Raw genomic sequence first — 20830 nt, 5'->3', positions numbered from 1 at the left:
TACAAGACGAAAGGAGGTGTTTTAAAAAATTAAATCAAAAATAAGCACCTTCGATTTTATAACTTATTATTTAATGGAACCTGACCCTTTGAACTTAGAATTATTACCCACAGATGTTCTACTGCCAGCACTGCACAGAGAGTTCATGCACGTGAGCCCCTAAATTACCAAAAGCAGCACTGTAAATATACCTTTTGTTCATTACATAACAAGTCTCTGCCATGGACAGGATCTATTTTCACACATAGCCGAAATAAATATCAGAGCCAAAAAGGAAGACAGCATTATCGCTGCCAGAGGTAGCATGACTTAAAAGGAACAAGGCTTAAGGGGCACCTGGGTGGCTCAGTCAGTTAAGCATCCAACTCTTGATTTCAGCTCAGGTCATGATCTCACGGTTGGTGAGATCGGGCCCCACATCAGGCTCTGTGATGACAACGCAGAGCCTGCATGGGATTCTCTCTCTCCCTCTCTTTCTGCCCACACCCCTGCTTCCACACCCTCTCTCAAAAATAAGTATTTAAATTTTTTTAATATTGATTTATTTTCGAAGGGGAGAGAGAGAGAGACACACACAGAGTGTGAGTGGGGGAGGGGCAGAAAGAGAGAGGGAGACAGGGAGAGGGAGAGAGAGAGAAAGAGAGAGACAGAGAGAATGAGAATCTAAAGCAGGCTCCAGGCCCTGAGCTGTCAGCACAGAGCCCAACGCGGAGCTCAAACTCACGAACCGTGAGATCATAACATGAGCCGAAGGCAGACGCTCAACCGACTGAGCCACCCACATGCCCCATTAAATAAATATTTTTAAAAAACAAAAAACAAGGCTTAAAAAAATACATCTGATTCTCAGGTCAGTTTTACCAAAAGACCAACTGATTGGGGTGATAAACTTATACTTTATGTATGAGGTTTTATTTTCTTCCTTTCCAAAGATATCCTACATAGACACAAAACTAAGTCAACCACTCTTCACAGAAAAACTGTGTAGCTAACACCTAGGTAGAAGTATAGTATAATGGCTTACGAGGGTGACTACTGTGTCAAATTTACTCAGCTACATGACCCTGAACCAATTATTCAATCCTTCTAAACCTCAGTTGTATTTTAAATATAAACTATAACTATAAGTAGGTTTTACAAGATACAAAGCACCCAGCAGAGTATGTGGCCCTCAATAAATACAAAAAATGCTTGCTATGATCTCAAGAAACTAGAACAAAGCTGGAGGTATCCCAATTCCAGATTTCAAGATATATTACCAAGCTGTGGTAACCAAAATAGTATGGTACGGGCACAATAACAGACACAGAGATCAATGGGACAGAATAGAGCCCAGAAATAAACCCATGCTTATATGGTCAATTAATCTGAGACAAAGGAGGCAAGAATATGCAATGGGAACTAGCGTCTTCAATAAATGGTACTGAGCAAACTGCACAGCTTCATGCAAAAGAAAGAAACTGGACCGCTTTCTAACACCACACACATAAATGATCCAACATGCATTAAAGAGCTAAATGTGAAACATGAAACCATAAAACTTCTGGAAGAAAACATAGGCAGCAAATATGACATGGACCATCGCAACATTTTTTTAGATATGTCACCTCAGGCAAGGGAAACAAAAGCAAAAATAAACTACCGGGACCACACCAAAATAAAATGTTTTTGCACAGCAAAGGAAACAATGAACAAAACGAAAAGACAACCGACCAAACGGGAGAAGATATTCATTCGGAGAAGATATTTGCAAATGATGTATTGGATAAGGGGTAAATATCCAAAATAAAGAACTTATAAAACTTAACTCCAAAAACACAATCTGATTAAAAACTGGGCAAAGGACCTGAACAGATCTTTTTCCAAAGAAGACATACATGTGGCCAACAGATACATGAGAAGATATTCAATGTGACTCATCCTCAGGGAAATGCAAATCAAAACCACCATGAGATATCACCTTATACCTGTCAAAATGGTGAGAATCAAGGAGACAGGAACAGGGCAAGGATGTGGAGAAAAAGGAATGCTTGTGCACTACTGGTGGGGATGTAAATTGGTGCAGCCACTGTGGAAAAGAGCATGGAGGTTCCTCCAACACTTAATAACAGAGGGGAACCTGGCTGGCTCAGTTGGTAGAGCAAGTGACTCTTGATCTCAGGGTCATGAGTTCAAGCCCCGCATTGGGTGTAGAGCTTCTTCAAAAAAATTTTTTTAAGTAGAAATACCAAGTGATTCAGTAATTCTTTGGATAATTACCCAACGAAAATGAAAACACTAATTTGAAAATATATACGCACCCCTATGTCTATTGTGGCACTATTTACAACAGCCAAGATATGGAAGAACCCAAGTGTCCATCGATAGATGAATCGAGACACATGTGCTATATATACACAATGGGATAGTACCGAGCATTAAAAAGAATGAGATGTTACCATTTTCAACAACACGAATAGACCTAGAGAGTATTATACCAAGTCCAATAACTCCAACAGAAGACGATTACCATAGGATTTCACTTACATGTAGAATCTAAAAAGCAAAAGAATGAATAAACAAACAAAAAGCAGAAACAGACCCATAAATACAGAGGCTACACAGATGGCTGCCAGAGAGAAACAGGGATGGGGATGGGCAAAATGAGTGAAGGGGGGTGGGAGATACAGACTTCCAGTTATGGAATAAGTTATGGGCATACAAGCACAGGAAATAAAGTCAGTGGTAATGTAGCAGCAGTGTATAATGACAAAATGGGGCTATACTTGTAGTAAGCATAGCATAACATACAGACTTGGAGAGTCACCATGTTGTACATCTGAAGTTAATATAACATTGGGTGTCAACTATACTTGCACAAAAAAGGAAGTTTGCTACCACTGTATTAATTGTTTAAGGTATTAAAATAATGTATTAGCAGGGCGCCTGGGTGGCTCGGTTGGTTAAGCGTCCGACTTCGGCTCAGGTCATGATCTCACGGTCTGTGAGTTCGAGCCCCGCATCGGGCTCTGTGCTGACAGCTCATAGCCTGGAGCCTGTTTCAGATTCTGTGTCTCCCTCTCTCTCTGCCCCTCCCCTGTTCACGCTCTGTCTCTCTGTCTCAAAAATAAATAAATGTTAAAAAAAAAATTTTTTTTTAATAAAAAAATAAAAAATAAAGTATTAGCTATCCTCTCAGATAATCTGTATTAATAAAAGATAATTTTCTGCATTATCAAGGGAATGATGTACAATTAATCATGTCCTTACAACTTTCCTGCATGTTTTATATGACAAACAACTAAACCACTTCTTGGATATTGATACAATGCAACATAATTTGGAGAAGAAATATTACCTTAAAAAAAGAAAAATGGGTGCCTGGGTGGCTCAGTTGGTTGAGTGTCTGACTCTTGATTTTGGCTCAGGTCACAATTCCAGGGTTGTGGGATCGAGCCCCACATCAGGCTTTGCACTGAGCGTGTACCCTGCTTAAGATTCTCCCCCCTCTCCTCTTCTCTCTCTCTCTCCCCCCGTCCTTCTATCCCTCTTCCCTGCTCTCTCTCTAAAAAATAAAAATAAACATACTATCATCTGGAAGACACTGAAAAATTACTGACTAACGGAAGCAGAAAAAAACATGTTTAACTGTGTGAGTATACTATACTTGTATAAATTCAAGAAAAAATGAACTCTATAAAATAAAATTATACAAACAGAAAACAGGCAAATATTAAAAGGCAAGTGAGATTGCTTAAAAATGGAAATGGTTGAAAGAAGAATTTCAGGGACACAAAGTGGGAAAACCTAAAATCTGTAAAGGATGTAGGGAAAAGTAGAAATTTAACTCATGCAAAACGAAGTAATGATGTGGAGAATGCTTGAGGACACTGAGAATGCAGAGTTCAAAAAAAAAAAAAAAACAGGAGAGAAATGAAAACAATAAAGGGGCACTTTTAAACACCTGTAGCTAACACCATGCTTTATGGTAAAAGACTGAACCCTTTCCCTCTAAAACTAGAAACAAGGCAGACCGTCTGGCTGGTCTGTTGGTGGAGCATGCAACTCTGGATCTCGGGGTTGTGAGTTTGAGCACTAGGCTGAGCACAGAAATGGCTTAAAAATAAACATCTTAAAAAGACAGATAAAATTGGAAGCAGGCAGGATGTTTGGACTTCTGAGTCCTATTTAAATCATATTAGAAGTCCTACTCAGGGACACCTGGGTGGCTCAGTCAGTTAAGCGTCCAACTTCAGCTCAGGTCATGATCTCGCGGTTTGTGAGTTCGAGCCCCACGTTAGGCTCTGTGTTAACAGCTCAGACCCTGGAGCCTGCTTCAGACTCTGTGTCTCCTTCTCTCTCTGCCCCTCCCATGCTCATGCTCTGTCTCTCTGTGTCTCTCAATGATAAATAAACGTTAAAAAAAAAAAAAGTCCTACTCAGTGCAATAGGGCAAGAAAAAAAATAAAAGCTGAACAGACTGGAAAAGAAGAAATAAAACGGTCTCTATTCATGGACAATGTAACTATCCATAAAGAAAATCACAAAAAATCCACACAAAAAAACTGCTGTAACTAATTAAGGAATTTACCAAGGTCACAGAATACAAGGTCGATATACAAAAATCAACTCTATATACTAGCAAGAAACAACTAAAAACCAAAATTTCAAAAACAGTACCATTACAACAACTCCAAAAACACAAAATACTCAGGCATAAATCTAACAAAACATATGTAGGATGTGTAGGCTGAAAAATGAACAAAAGTGACATAAGAAACCAAAGAGGACCTAAATAGAGAGGTATACTCAGTACTGCTAAGAAGTCATTTCTCTATTAAGTGATCTGTAAGTTAAACATAATCAAAAATCCCAGCAGGATTTTTAAAAACTAGCAAAGCTGGTTTTTAAATTTATATAAAAAGTCAGAGAAATGAGAATATCCAAAACAATTATGGGGGAAAAAAAACCCGCAAAGTTAGCAGACTCACAATACTTGACTTTTAAAGTTGACTACAAAGCTACAGAAATTAAGGTAGTATCATATTAGCATAAAGATAGAAAGATCAATGGTCTAAACAGAGTCCAGAGAAAGACCCACACAAACATGTCAAATGATTTTTGACAAAAGGGTGAGGCACTTCAGGGACAAAAAGATGTTATCAGTAAGTTATGCTGGACGTGTATAAATGAACATCTAAAATGAACATCTATACGCAGAAAAAAGGAAATTTAATCTGCGCCTTATACCAAATTAACTCAAAATAGATTTCAGAGCTAAATGGAAAAAATAAACCTATAAAACAGAAGAAAATAAAATCTTTGTGATACTGCATTAGCCCACAAATTCTTAGATACAAAACCAAAAGGATCGATAAAAGAAAATAACTGATAAATCAAACTTCATTAGAATAAAAAGCTTTCCCGTAAATCACAGGTGAGAAAGGACACACGCCTAGAATAATATATAAAAACCTCACAAAAGTTGAAAGAAAACAAACACCCTCCACACATTTGAACAGCCCAGGACAAAAAAATTCCCATGCATTTCCATATGCTGGGATTTACTCCTGAGACTGTCGTTTAAATTACTATAATGGAACTTCCTTATCTTTCACAATGTGGAAATACAATTAGGCAAAAGATGTGAACAAATATTCTACCAATGAAGATATATGGAGACAAGTAAGCACATAAAGAGATCATATAATTTGTTACTAGGAAAACGCAAATTAAAAATACAAAATACCACTAGAAACCTAATAGAATAGTTTCGATAAAAACAAGTGACAATGGAGCGCCTGGGTGGCTCAGTTGGTTGAGTGTCTGACTTCAGCTCAGCCCATGGGCTCACAGCTCGTGAATTCAAGCCCGACATCGGGCTTTCTGCTATTAGCACGTAGCCTGCTTCCAATTCTCTGTTCCCCTCCTCCTCAGCCCCTCCCCTGCTTGTACTCTCCCTCTCTCCCCCAAAAATAAACATTAAAAAAAAAAAAAAAATGTGAGGCACCTGGGTGGCTCAGTCGGTTATACGTCTGACTTTGACTCAGGTCATGATCTCACGGTTCATGAGTTCAAGCCCCATGTCGGGCTCTGTGCTGACAGCTCAGAGCCTGAAGCCTGCTTCAGATTTTGTGTCTCCCTCTCTCTCTGCTCCTCCCCCACTCGTTCTCTCTCTGTCTCTCTCAAAAATAAAAATATTTTTAAAAAAATATTTTTTAAAAAAAGTGACAATACCAAGTGCTGATGAAGTACTAGAACTCTCATATAATGCTGGCAAAGTGTAAAATAACACCAATCCTTCACAAATTCTTACAGAAAATGGAAGAGGAGGTGAGAACACTTCCCAGCTCACTTTCCAATGTAAGTTGCACTCTGATACCACCAAACACATCACGAGAAAGCTATATAGACCAAGAGCCCTCATGAACATAGATGGAAAATTTTTTAACAAAACATAAGCAAATCAAACAGCAACATATAAAAAGCATGATACACAACAACCCATGAGACTGATCCCAGGAATACAGAGGGCTGTAAATCTAAAAAACAGTGATGTAATACAACCTACTATTAGAAAAAAGGTCAAAATCTGTATGATCAACTTAACCTCTATTAACAGTGCCTAAAGGTCCCCCAGCAGTTTTGAAACACTGCTGTTATTTTGTATTTGTCCCAAAGTGCTCCCTTTTTCGCTATTTGCTATTCCACACATACTGAGTACATTCTGCTAGGCACTAATACAGACACACACAATTACGTGATTCAGTAAACATATCGTAAGACTTATACACAGGTACACCGTTAACAAGAATAGCCCACTCTGCCCAAGATAAAAAAAAAAAAAAAAAAAGGAAAAACAGACTGACTCATTCCTATTCTGAAGTTACAGAGACATATTTTAAACCGTAAGTAAAATTAAATCACATCGTGGTGTCCAATACGTATGGAAGTAACCTTAAAGGCCTAGTGTATATATTCTTTCTTTTGCCAGACTGCCTCTGTACGAAACATGATCACCTTGAAAACCCTTCCAGTACAACCATTTTTGCCATTCTTACTGGAAAATATCGTGGGGTAGTGTAACCATATACCTTGTGGGGAGCAAGAATCCTCTGTCTGAATTTTTCCACTGTTTCTTGACCCATAGAAGACCAAGCATTGCCGAAAGCTTCCGCTTTGTCTTGTCTGAGATGAAGGCTCTCTAACTGCTGCTGCAGAGCCGCGGGCTTCACGCTGTGATACACGGCCTAGTCACGAGAGGGCAAACATTACCTCTGTCCCTGATACTCAGACAGATACCTTGAATTATACTCAAATACAAAATTAGTTTTAAATGATTTAAATCAACAAAAAATTTCCTATTTCTATCAGAAATGTTTTATGTATTTTTTTTAATGTTTGTTTATTCTTTGAGAGAGACTGAGAGAGCGAGCATGAGCAGGGGAGGGTCAGAGAGAGGGGAAACACAGAATCCAAAGCAGGCTCCAGGCTCTGAGCTGTTGGCACAGAGCCTGATGCAGGGCTCGAACCCACAAACCGCGAGATCATGACCTGGGTTGAATTCGGACACTTAACCGACTGAGTCACCCAGGCATCCCATAAGTGTTTTATATCTATTTACCAATAATAATATACACAACAGGGAGACGCAGGGTTAAATGGCCTAATTTAAACTATTCAGGCTACACTTTCCCACTTTTGCCTGTGTCTTAAGTAATCCTAAATCCACTTAACAGAAAAATGTCTTCTTTACGTTAGCTATGTAAGTGATACTCTATTTAAAGTATCATTTCTGGGGTGCCTGGCTGGGTGAGTCGGAGGAGCCTGCAACTTTTGACCTCAGGGTCATGACCGTGAGCCCCACACTGGGTGTAGAGATTACTTAAATAAATAAATAATGTAAGCAAATAAAATAAGCTATCATTTCCTCATTTCACTTAACTATTTCAAAGAAACGTACAACGGTTTCATTTCCCAACAAACAAACTTTTTCCAGGAAGCGCTTTCTCAAAACCACCTTGGTCTACCCAACTTCCTAGGTAATACATAATAAAACATTGTAAACATACGTAATAAATATTGTAAACATACAATCATAATTTACAATAATAAAATATTGTAAACATGTGAAAATAAAACATTTTTAATAATATCTGTTCTAGTTCTTAACATTATTCTGGAACGACTTTCTCATGAAGTCTATGTTGCTGGGTCCTCCTTGATTATCCTTCCTTCTACTGGAGGTTCACCAGGGTTCAGAACCATAGTCCTGTTTCTGACCTGTAATCTGCATAAGGCTGTGTGTAGTAGACGCCTGGGTACTTGTCTTCCTAACCATATCTGTTCACTAAAATGCCTATGAAGCTACAGTACTATTTAAACTTTATTTCACAAGTATTCTATGAAGTCACCCAACAGGAATTTATTGAAATCTATTTTAAGTCCAGCAATGTGCTAGGTTTATAGAAGGTGAATTAAAAATATGACAGGTCCCTCACAAATTCAAAACCTAATGAAGGCTGACACACATGAAATAATCAAAGACTAACAATGTGCTCCACTCGGATGAGCCAAAGATAAAAGGAATCCAAATTAGGGCAAAACTGCCAAGTGCAAGGGGTCAAAGCTACAGTGAGAGGAGATGGGACTTGAACCACATTTAACGGCTGAAAAAGGGATGCAAAAGGGCAGTTTAATAGGAAGAAATTGTATGACAAAAAGTCCTTTGACAACTATGTCTTTTCTAAATGTTTTATCATCCTAGTCAAATAAATCCCCCCGAAATCATTTCTTAAATTTCTTAAATAAAATGCGCTCACTTCTCCAAGTTATAAACCCAGTAACAATGAATTAAAATGTTTTATACCTGTCTCAAGTCAATGAAGCCCTGATTCACGTTGTTAAATACTTTACTCATGCTACTTAACATTTAGATTGTTTTGTAGACTGCAATACCGTAGGAAAAAATCATACAAATATTTTTACTACCTTCAAATTCTCAAGTACAATATATTCACAGCTTCCATCCGTATACTTTTTTTGAAAAAATAAAAAGCGATAGGTGCCCCTGGGTGGCTCAGTGGGTTAAGTGTCCAACTCTTGATTTAAGCCCAGGTCATGATCTCACGGTTCATGGGTTTGAGCCCCGCATCGGGCTTTGTGCTGACAGCCTGCAAAGGCTCTCTCTACCCCTCCCCCTAGCTCGCAATCATGCGTGTGCTTTCTCTCTCTCTCAATATAAACTTAAAAAAAATTTTTTTAATTAAAAAGTACGTAAATAAAAAAAATTGATAGCTATCATAGCAATACAGATATGCAGTAAAGAAAGCATGTTTAGGAGGTTTGGGGCAATAAAAATACCTGTTCTAAAATGAATGATATTGTTTCAAGAACTAGGTGAAGATCTTGTTTCTCTAGAGAAAATGCAGCCTGAAGCTTTTCTTCTTCTTCCTCACTGAAACTGTTCTCAGCCTACAACACAAAAAGCAAGCTATTAGCACACATGCAGGTATTCAAAACTTAGATACTCCACAGAAGAGTATCTGAAGATTCCTTTATTCACACATGGGTGAGAAATGTTAAGAAAAAGCGAAAGAATCTGATGTGTTTGTAAATTTCAACAACTCAAAATCATAGTACAATTCATTATCTGGATCATGCCAAATGAATAAATAAATAAATTAAATAAATTAATTAATTAATTAAAAAAAACATTACTTTAAGTTCTATGATTTATAGGAGGTGGAAACTACCAGTATTTACCAAAAGAAATGGATGTTTAGAAAAAACAATACTAGAAGGTAAAACCCCAAAATGTTAATAATAATTAACAGTAATGTCCACCTTCCTCATTCAAATATATTTACTGAGTATCTATTATGTGCTACAGAGAAAGGCAGTTCATGTCCTCAAGTATACGGTACTCTAGTCAGACACACAAATACAAATACTCATTCATGTAATTTTCATTTTGATGAGTTCTGCAAAAATGTGAGTTATTATAAGAGCATACATAAAGCAAGAAATTAGGTCTTTTTTATCATTTTCATACATATTTTCCAAAACTCACACATTATACACATTAATTTTATGACCAATACATGAAAGAAGACAGCCATCTGAATAGAACCTCTGAGAAGTCTTCTTTCTTTTGTATCCAAAATAATCTCCTTGATCTAAAGACATTAGTTTATTATGTAGGAAAAATGTGTACCACTTGAACAACTTTAAAATAAAAAGAACTCCTTTAAAAATAAATGAATTAGGGGCACCTGGGTGGCGCAGTCGGTTAAGCGTCCGACTTCAGCCAGGTCACAATCTCGCGGTCCGTGAGTTCGAGCCCCGCGTCGGGCTCTGGGCTGATGGCTCAGAGCCTGGAGCCTGTTTCCGATTCTGTGTCTCCCTCTCTCTCTGCCCCTCCCCCGTTCATGCTCTGTCTCTCTCTGTCCCAAAAATGAATAAACGTTGAAAAAAAAATTTTTTTTAAAATAAATGAATTAAAAGAAAATAATATAAAATAAGATATAAAATAAAATAAATAACCTATATCATCCACATATACTAAAAACAACTCTCCCTATGGCTGCCTCTCCCGAACAGCAATAGGGAGAAAATTCAGAAGTTCACAAGCCCTCCCTTGACAGCTTACGATGATGTACACCTACCTGGCTGTTCAACCAAAGATGCATTAGAGCTTTAAGCTAGTGTACTTTTGGAGGCTACTCACCAGAACTTCCAGGCTCTACTACCTGTTTTATGACTGAGAAAATCATGAGCCAAATTTAGCCAAAATGCCAATTACTTACCTCAAGAGCAACATTTTGACTTAAAAGTTTCAGAATTTCTGTGACTACCATATGTCTTCTTGAAATAATGACCTAGAGTACCAGATTTCATCAATGTGAGGAAGGTAATGGTATTACATGTATATAATCAGAACCACGTGTTGTATTAAATTCAGTGGATATTGGGGCGCTTGGGTGGCTCAGTCGGTTAAGCGTCCAGCTTCGACTCAGGTCATGATCTTACAGTATGTGGGTTCGAGCCCCACGATGGGCCCTGTGCTGACAGCTCAGAGCCGGGAGCCTGCTTCGGATTCTGTGTCTCCCTCTCTCTCTGCTCCTCCCCCACTTATGCTGTCTCTCTCTCTCAAAAATAAAATAAAACATTAAAAAATAAATAAATAATAAATAACAAATAAATTCAATGGATACTTATAATTTAACCAAGTCAGTCAATCTGACGCCTTGGAACACATGCTAAATAAGCTGTTTTCACAAAATAATAATAGTGATTGAGGTGGTACAAAAATAAACTTTCAGTGTCCCCAATATGTACAAGGAAGGGAAATTTGTTTAAAAAATACAGCAAACAAAAAAAAAGAAAGAGAGAGACATTCTCAAGATTTCCAAGGGCATTATATTAATAAAGTGGTTTGGGGAGGGGCACCTGGATGGCTCAGTTGGTTGGGCGTCTGACTTCTGCTCATGTCATGATCTCACAATCTGTGAGTTCGAGCCCCTCGTCGGGCTCTGTGCTGACAGCTCAGAGCTTAGAGCCTACTTCAGATTCTGTATCTTCCTCTCTCTCTACCCCTCCCCCGTTCTTGTGCGCGCTCTCTCTCGCGCGCGCGTGCGCTTAAAAATAAAGATGCAAAAAAAAAATTTTTTTTTTAAATAAAGTGGTTTGGGGGGGCACCTGGGTAGTTCAATTGGTTGAGCATCCGACTCTGGATTTTGGCTCAGGCTGTGATCTTACAGTTTGTAAGATCAAGCCCCCGTGTCAGGCTCCATACTGACAGCACAGAGTCTGCTTGGGATTCTCTCTCTGACTCTCTCTCTGCTTCTGACTCATTCTCTCTCCCTCTCTCAAAACAAGTAAGTAAACTTAAAAAAAAAATAAGGGGGGCGCCTGGGTGGCGCAGTCGGTTAAGCGTCCGACTTCAGCCAGGTCACGATCTCGCGGTCCGTGAGTTCGAGCCCCGCGTCGGGCTCTGGGCTGATGGCTCAGAGCCTGGAGCCTGTTTCCCATTCTGTGTCTCCCTCTCTCTCTGCCCCTCCCCCGTTCATGCTCTGTCTCTCTCTGTCCCAAAAATAAACGTTGAAAAAAAAAATTAAAAAAAAAAAAAATAAGGAATGCCTGGTTGGCTCAGTCAGTTGAGCATCCAACTCTTGATTTCAGCTTAGGTCGTGATCCCAGGGTCAGGGGACCAAGCACTGTGTCAGGCTCCATGCTGAGTATGGAAGCCTGCTTAGGATTCCTTTCCTCTCTCTCTCTCTCTATCTGCCCCTCTCCCCCACTCACACACTAGCTCTCTAAAAAAAAAAAAAAAAAAATTTAAATTAATGTTTAAAACAAATAAATAAATATTTAAAAAAATAAAGAGGTTTGGAGTGAAGGGGGCTAAGGGAATATTTACTTTCCCCCATCCACGGGTACATCAGGAATGCAACCTTAAAATAAGATGGAGTGTAAAATATGGGAGCAAATAGAAAATACGGCTTTAAAAAAAGTTCCAAACACATATTCAATACCCTGCTCCAAAAGCAACCTTGGGTCAAATAAATATTAAGCATGAAGTACCTCTATTTGCTTCCAAAAAGCAGCAATTTAACTTATTTCTGTCTACCAAAAGCAACCCACACATATCTAGGAGTAAAAGAGAAGGTAAACAAGATACATTCTTTTTTATCCTCTCAATGGGAAAAAATTAAGGCCTAGGTTTATAAAATTAGAGAACAAATGTCCAAGAAACTTAAATTTTATTTTATTTTTTTAACGTTTATTTATTTTTGAGACAGAGAGAGACAGAGCATGAACGGGGGAGGGTCAGAGAGAGGGAGACACAGAATCTGAAACAGGCTCTGAGCTGTCAGCACAGAGCCCGACGTAGGGCTCGAACTCACGGACCACGAGATCATGACCTGAGCCGAAGTCGGCTGCTTAACCAACTGAGCCACCCAGGCGCCCCGAAACTTAAATTTTAAGATGGAAAGTGACAGGGTGCCTGGGTGGCTCAGTCAGTTAAGCGTCTGACCTCGGCCCAAGTCAGGATCTCACAGCTCATGAGTTCAAACCCCATGTCGGGCCCTGTGCTGACAGCTCAGAGCCCGGCGCCTGCTTCGGATTCTGTGTCTCCCTCTCTCTCTGCCCCTCCCCTGTTTACACTCTGTCTCTGTCTCTCAAAAATAAACATTAAAAAAAGTTTTTTTAATGAATAGAATGGAAAGTGGGTATTAATTTTTTCTATATATTTAAAGAACATATGCCATAAATACACATACACAAGCAGAAAGGAAAAACAACACATGAAGAATATAAGGCAGTGCTATATGAAGTGATGTGGAAAGGTCTCTTAAAAAAGTGGCAAGCGAGAAAAGGTAAACAACAGGGCAATATATACAGTACGATGCCACTTGCGTAAACACACACAAACTGCACATTTCTATGTGTATGTGTATGCACGTCTGTATTTATTAACACATGAAGAATCTAGAATAAAAACCAAATTGGTAACAAGGCTACCTCTGGGGAGGTGTGGTGGTTTTATTCTATCTCAAAATTCTTTAGCACTCCTCCCTTCAAAGGATGGAGCCTCATTTCTTTCCCTTGAATGTGATCCAGACGGAATGACTTACTTCTAACAAGGATAATATAGTAAAAGTGAAGCTCTGTGACATCAAACGTGAGGTCACAAAAAGGACAGCACCTCCCTCTCTTGGGTCACTGGTTCTGGAAGAAGCCAACCTCCATGTTGGGAGGAAAGGCCTGTGCAGCAAGGAACTGAGGCCTCCCACCAGGTAATCATATTGGAAGGAAATCCTCCAACCTCGGCCAAACCTTCAGATTAACAGCAGCCCCAACAACATCTGGCAGCAACTTCATGAGAACCCCAAGCCAGAACCATGCAGCTAAGCCAGAAACAAGCAGTCAAGCCTCTCCTACATTCTTGACCTACACGAACTGCGAGTATAATAAATGTTTACTCTTGTTTTAAGGTGCTAAGTTTGGGGGTAATTTGTAATTCAACAATAAATAACTAATAAAGGAGAGAATGAAGATGAAAGGAGAGCCAGAGTTAACCAAGGGGGCATTTCAGGTTGTCCACACTATGTAAATTTCTTAACACAAAAACTTACTCATAAACTATTTGTGAAATCTAAAATTTGTTATCAAGATGCTTAATTTAAGCGCTCTAAGAATTTTGAACTAGAAAGCCACAAAAAAAGCAAATTAAAAAATCCATTTTTCCGAATTGTATTTTTCTTTTTTATCTTTTTTGAAGAATTCATTTTCTTAACATGCATGATGAGTAAACTAACCTCAGTAGTTGCAATCAGGTCACATTCCTTAGAAAATTAAATATGTCTTCTACTCTATGAAGATAGTACATTAGGTAAATAATTATGAAAGCAATTAGGCTTTAAATACTCAGAGCATGGGGGGACATCTGGGTGACCCAGGCAGTTAAGTGTCCGACTCTCGATTTTGGGTCAGGTCAATGATCTCACGGTCATGACACAGAGCCCCTGGTCAGGCTCTGTGCTGAGCATGGAGCCTGCCTGAGATTCTCTCTCTCCCTCTCTGCCCCTATCCTCTGCTCATGTGCTCGCTCGCTCTCAAAAACAAAAACAACCTCAGAGTATGGATTTAGAAACAGAGAGGCCTGCTGTCCAGAGCCCAAGCTCTGACTCACGTTCACTGTCTTACGCATAAAACCTCAATGGAAGAACACACAGTACTACTATTTTCCAAAAATTATAATTCAAAGTGTATATATATCATTCTTACCCAATAAACCCATGTGTAAGAAGACCTTACACATCCTATATTAACTTATACCATCTTATATTAACTACAAAATAAATGTATTTTCAGAGATGAACTGCTCTTTTCTTTTTTATCTAGATCGGTGGGGCCAATTCTTTGCGCAGGACTCTCCTGCACACAGGACCCTTAAAGTCCCAGGCATTAAATGCTAGTGGCACCCTCCATACGTTATAATAGCCAAGAAAAATTCTTAGGCATTTCTATAGGCTGAGATTCACATTTGTGATTGTCCTTTATGTTAACATACTGAGACTTCTCTATCTGTCATAATGAGGAAATACAGAGGTTCCACAAGTGAATCTATCAATACAAGAATTCTTTTTCCAACTTATGAAAGCAATCTTTCTAAAATGTATCACACCCATTCTAGACTTTTGTAAACAAAGTATATTGGTTTAAACTAATTTCTTATGATGAGTCCGTCACAATGATGAGCATCAGAATTCTATGAACAGTATTGCAAGGAACTCCTAAGATACACTAATGATTTTTCACTTCAGGAAAAAATAAATAAATAAGTAAGTAAGTAAGTAAGTAAGTAAGTAAATAACCAACCCTCAGATTTCTGGGCATTTACATTTCTTGCGTCTGATTTTTATAAGTCAATTCTTGAAACTGCCTCCACGCCCATTACAGCAGCATCTTCACCCCCCAGTTTGCTGTTTCTAGTTTGCCACAGCCAGGTATCCAAAGAACTGATCTTTCAGAATTAGACATACAGCATAGCTGGACCAACAGGCTTTGTGTGATGGCCTACAAGTCTCTCCAGTGGAGCAAAGTATGTGAGCTTTTTTAATTGCATGAGTTGTGACAGCTATTTTTTTCTTCTTTTAAACTCAGAGGCCATAAATTGTTCTTTCTAAGTCCCTAATCTGACTTCTGTCAGTGTTTCCCAATGCAGACTCCATTAGCACGGGAACAAACCTTGTGGGACCATTCTGCACAATACAAGACATTTAGTTCCCGGGCATTAGTAATAACTCCCCAAAACTTCCCATGTATTTCTATATGCTAGGATGAGCCAGAAAGATGACCAGTTCAAAGAGGACTCCCAGACCCATGCTTAAGCACACCCATATTCCATGCTTAAGGCTTCTCCCTATGTTTATTCCAACTAGGGATTCCAAGGAACCAGTCTGGACAAAGCCCATAAAAAAATGAAAGTGTTAAGCTGATGACATTTAGAAGAGCAACCCAATCCCTAAAATTCTTCACCTATGTACCCGCATTAGGTTTCACTGTTCTAAGAGCTCTGCTTGTCTCAAGGCAAAGTCCAACTTAACAGACCAAGAACACAAAAAGAAATCTGGCAGATTCTGAATGTCCCTGCAAACTTTACTTGCTACAAACTCTTATCACAATAGGAACCCCTCTAGAAGAACACTGCCTGAAACTGTCCAGGAAAAAAAAAAATGCACCTTTGTTTTCTATCTTAGCTGGCAAAGTTATCACCTGCATATGTTTCTGTTCTCAACTGCTTCAGCTGTCAATGACCAGACCTCCTCATGTTCACTCCCCTGCCACTGATGGCATAGCATCCAAGCATGTCTATAGAATGCTCTGGCCACCCACTTACTCTAAGATAGACACTAACTTATTCACAACCCCAGAAATGACTGAGAGGATCAAAGACAAACTACATATCACCGTTTTCCTACAAATTTCCTATCCTCCCTCATCATAAAGAACAAAAGATTCGTCTGAGAGTTTTTTGTCCCACACTGTTTTGTAAGTTTGAGAAAACAGCTACCAGCTCAGGAAATCACAGAACTTCTGGACTGATTGCTTACATCATTCACTTTTGTACTAACTTATATACTGTTTTGTACTCACTTCAAACACTGTAAAGATACATTGAATTCTTTTTTTTTTTTTTTTTAGGAAAAAATATTTGTAGAGATAAATGGACTAGCATTATGAAGAAGTGATAGGAGGGAGTAGACTTCAGGAAGAGGTAACAGTTTGGAGGCAGTTACTGCAGTCTAAGGCAGGGACATTAAGGATCTGAACTAAGACTATGAAGAGAACTTGGATTTGAGAGACACTTAAGAGGGAGAAGGGACTCGGAAGTGAGCTGGCTTCTGAGGAAAAATAAGAGAAGAGGGTCCAGGTTCTCCAGGTGAAGTATGGAAGTGCTGTATCACTATATTCTACACCTAAAACTAGTATCACACTGTATGTTAACTAACTGGAATTTAAAATAAAAACTAATTCGGGGTTGAGTGTCCGACTTCGGCTCAGGTCATGATCTCACGGTCTGTGAGTTCGAGCCCCGTGTCACGCTCTGTGCTGACAGCTCAGAGCCTGGAGCCCGCTTCGGATTCTGTGTGTGTCTCTCTCTCTGCCCCTCCTCCACTCATGCTCTGTCTCTCTCTCTGTCAAAAATAAATATTTAAAAAAATTTAAAAAAATAAAAATAAAAATAAAATAAAAACTAATTAAAAAAAAAAAGTCCATTTAATTCTCATTTAATGGTGATGCCATGTACCACCAGGAAGAGCAGTTACTAGATGCTCCATAAACATATGTTGGATGGAATTAAATTTTTATAACCTGAAAAAGAAGTTAACTTAGGTTGGTGACCAAGCAGTGAATCACTAAACATTAATCTGTCCAAAATAACCACACCCTTGAAATAAAAGTGAAAGGGAAAGATTAAAGGAAAGATTAAATACTGGGGTGATAAGAAAACTACAGCATTTTTTAAAAAAATTTTAATGTTTATTTATTTTTTGACAGACAGAGAGACAGAGCATGAGAGGGGTTGGAGCAGAGAGAGAGGGAGAGACAGAATCTGAAGCAGGCTCCAGGCTCTGAGCTGTCAGCACAGAGCCTGACGAGGCTCAAACTCATGAACCGCGAGATCATGACCTGAGCTCTGAAGTTGGATGCGTAACCAACTTAGCCACCCAGGAGCCCCAAAAGCATTATTTTTAAGAGGAAGAACGAAATCAGAATATTCTCAAAGCATGTTACACGGAACCTGAGTCCCAAAATATATACCATGAGACATCAGTTGCAAGGTCAAACTTGTTTGAAAAGTTTTGCACATCATATTCACCCTTAAATATTTACTGTAAACACTATCATAAAATATACTCTGAAAAAAATATATATATACACTCTGAAAACTTACATAATAAAAAAAGATTAACTTTAATGAAGACAGAGTTTCCCAAACTTTTGGGACATTACAAAATTTTGTACAGAGCCTGTGTTCCCTAGGACACACTGGAGAACACTATACTTCACAAAAAGTTTTTCAAATACAAACAAAAGAGTTTCAGTGCAATCACAAGAAAGTATTATAAACTATAGAAATGCAAAAATACAAACCTTCAGATGAAGTTTTTGAAGAATTCGGGTGAGCAATCGTGGAAATCTTCCTATGTCTATTGCATTTATCAGTGACACTGCTTTTTTCATGCTAAATAAATGTGTAAAACAGAATTTTAAAATGAGTTTTCCAGGTGGAACTGTACTTGCTATAAGCATGCTTGTCTACAACTGCAGTTGTCTTTAAGTTTCCATTTCAACAACTCTGATTGCTATAAAGAAAAACAGATGATGGCCAGCAAAAGAGGCAGGACATTTCCAAAGAGATGCCTCCCAAAAAGTATTTGTGTTGAAAAAGTCCATTTGGCAAAGTTTCTCTTTCTTTTGGGCAAGGCAGACAACTAGGGGAAGCTTGCACTCTGTGGGGAATGCCATTAATCACTCAGCAGTAAATATTTAATATCCACTTCACCCACAATGGAACTATGGAAAGAGAAGGAGGAAAGTGGCAGTTACACCAAAATACAAAGCAAAGAATACTGCATGGCAGATAAGGCGATAAAACAACGTATATATGACATATGAAATCATTTAGGGTAACAGCACACAGTTGTTTTAAAACCCTACTTCTCCTGTAATCAACTTTAAATTATGTGATAAGAACAATCCTGCATCATACTGGATATGGCTTAGTGACGTGGCGGCTCTTAAGCAGGACACTGATATGAGGAGAACAACTGGCTGTCAGAACTCAAGGAATCCAGGAAGAAGGGAAAAAACTTTAAAATGACAACTCTCTTCGTCAAGATTCCTGCCCAATTCAGGCGCAAGGAAATTGTTACTGTCCAATTTTTTCCGCATCACTACCTGCACTATTACTTGTTTTTCATGAAATGGGAGTCATTTCTACTTCAATAATTGTATTTTAAGACAGAACTTTATACCACCACCCTGGACAGCCGAGCTTCCCTACCATAAGTAGAAATGAGCTAAAAATAAATTTTAAAATGAAATCAAAAGCAACGTTACCAAATTCTGCTAAGGCACCTTACTAGCCCAAAACGAGGCCTAGTCCATCTTGATTGAAAAGGGGTAATGGCACGTGTTAGGAATTAAAGACCTTCCAGCTCTAATGGGAACCTTTCTCGTAATCAGGCCTGAAGGAGAGTTGAAAACAGAAACTGTTTAGCTCTCCACGTGCTTCAGCACTACTCCAGGCAGACTTGGGTACTTCTGATCCCACACTCTGGGAACAGTGACACACATCACACACTGTCCTACTGACCCCAGCTGCCAGGCGCATTGTAACCCCCACGTAAGTGAACCACCGAGAAGGCGAGACACCCACAGTCCCCCGCACTCCTGCAGGGCCGCACCGCGGTATCTCCAGCCCAGGGCCCGCCCCGCTTCGGAGCCAAAGGCGACAGCTAACAAGGGAGTCTCTGCGTCGGTCCCATCCATGCCACCTCTGGCGACTACCTGGGGCTCTCCGGCAGGATCAGCGCCGTGGTGGCCGCCATGTTTGAAGCTCTCACGCCCAGCCACCGCCTGTCAGCTGTCTCCAGCTCAGCCAATGGCGGCGGGTCTACGGAACGCCGGAAGGCCCAAGCCCCTCAGGTTCGAGGTCCGTGTCTTCTCCTGCGGTCCTCCAGGCCAAGGGAGGGTCGCAGCCACCCTCCCAACCGGCAGTGTTCTGCCTTAACCCTGTTCGCATATTAACTTATTTATATTTATCTATTTACTTGTTATATATGCACATTTGACCGTTGAACACCTGGAGGTTAAGGGTGCCTCTCCACCAAAAGTCAAAATTCCACGTATAACTTTTGATGTCCCCAAAACTTCAGTACTAATAGCCTACTGTTGACCAGATACCTTACTGATAACAGAGTCCTTGCTTGTATTTTGTATATTTTTTACGTACTGCGTTATTACAATAAAATAAGCTAAAGCAAGCTAGAGAAATGAAAATGTTACTAGGAAAATGCATTATGGCACTGTACTATGCTTATCAAAAGAATCCAAGTATGAGTAGGCATGCACAGTTCAAATTTGGATATGAATGTGTATTTTTATGGAGTAGGTGTGTATAAACATATAGTTAGGTGTGTGTACATGTACATACACGGTTTTTTTTAACGAAGAGTGAGCGCCCCATCCCAGCCAGTGTCTGGCCTGTGCTGCGTGGGGGCAGGAAGGGGAACACTCTCCCCCAAACCAGTGGGGGGTGTCACACAACATCCCGCAGTAGAAGTCTGCGCCACCAGCCTAGGCACTGTGCGATCAGCCCTTCCAGTATCTGCCTGCCTGGAACTCTGTAGGGCACCCCACAGAGCTTGTAGTATGTACCTTTGCATGTAGTATGTACCGTAGTAGTTACTGAGCACCAGACCCTGTAGGCAGGCACTATGCTAGGCACTTGGGATGCAAAAGACCAAAATTCCTGCCCTCAAGGCTTGCCAGCAGTTCAAAGGGACAAGTTTTATTGTGCCCCTTTGGGGTGCCGCACTGAGCTAGGTACTGCTTAATAGGAGAGAAGCATCCCCGCAGAGGCTGCTCTTTAGAATCTCACGTAGAGCAGGGGTACAACATGGGTTCGCGATTACCTTTGTCGCCTTAGAGGAAAAGCACGTAGTGTGTTAAAGGGATTCAGAAGTGGGAAGAATGGTAAAGCATGGGAGGTAGAGCATTAGGATGAGAAAATTTTCCTGTTGCAGGTGGCATGAAGTCTTGAATGATAGAT

General features: G+C 39.6%; 1 protein-coding gene across 2 annotated transcripts in view; it reads right to left on the bottom strand.

Annotated features, from left to right (window-relative positions):
• The window catches only part of COMMD10 (COMM domain containing 10), a 217826-nt gene extending 198211 nt beyond the window's left edge, over positions 1-19615 (bottom strand). The window contains exons 1-4 of one of the 2 annotated variants that reach the window (XM_047083624.1): positions 19567-19615; positions 18148-18238; positions 9343-9453; positions 7074-7229 (exon numbers count right to left, since the gene is read on the bottom strand). In XM_047083624.1, coding sequence (XP_046939580.1) covers positions 7074-7229; positions 9343-9453; positions 18148-18238; positions 19567-19607 — 399 coding nt within the window. In that variant the 5' untranslated portion in view covers positions 19608-19615. The other variant, XM_047083615.1, reaches the window with a different exon arrangement.
• Positions 19616-20830: the final 1215 nt, after the last annotated feature.

Source organism: Lynx rufus, unplaced genomic scaffold (assembly GCF_022079265.1).
Source record: "Lynx rufus isolate CCGP_SWC_20201006 ecotype Redwood Valley unplaced genomic scaffold, mLynRuf1.p SCAF_1, whole genome shotgun sequence".
NCBI classification, from domain to species: domain Eukaryota; kingdom Metazoa; phylum Chordata; class Mammalia; order Carnivora; family Felidae; genus Lynx; species Lynx rufus.
The sequence above is the reverse complement of the archived record's forward strand: the minus strand, read 5'-3'. Positions and strand labels throughout refer to the sequence as shown.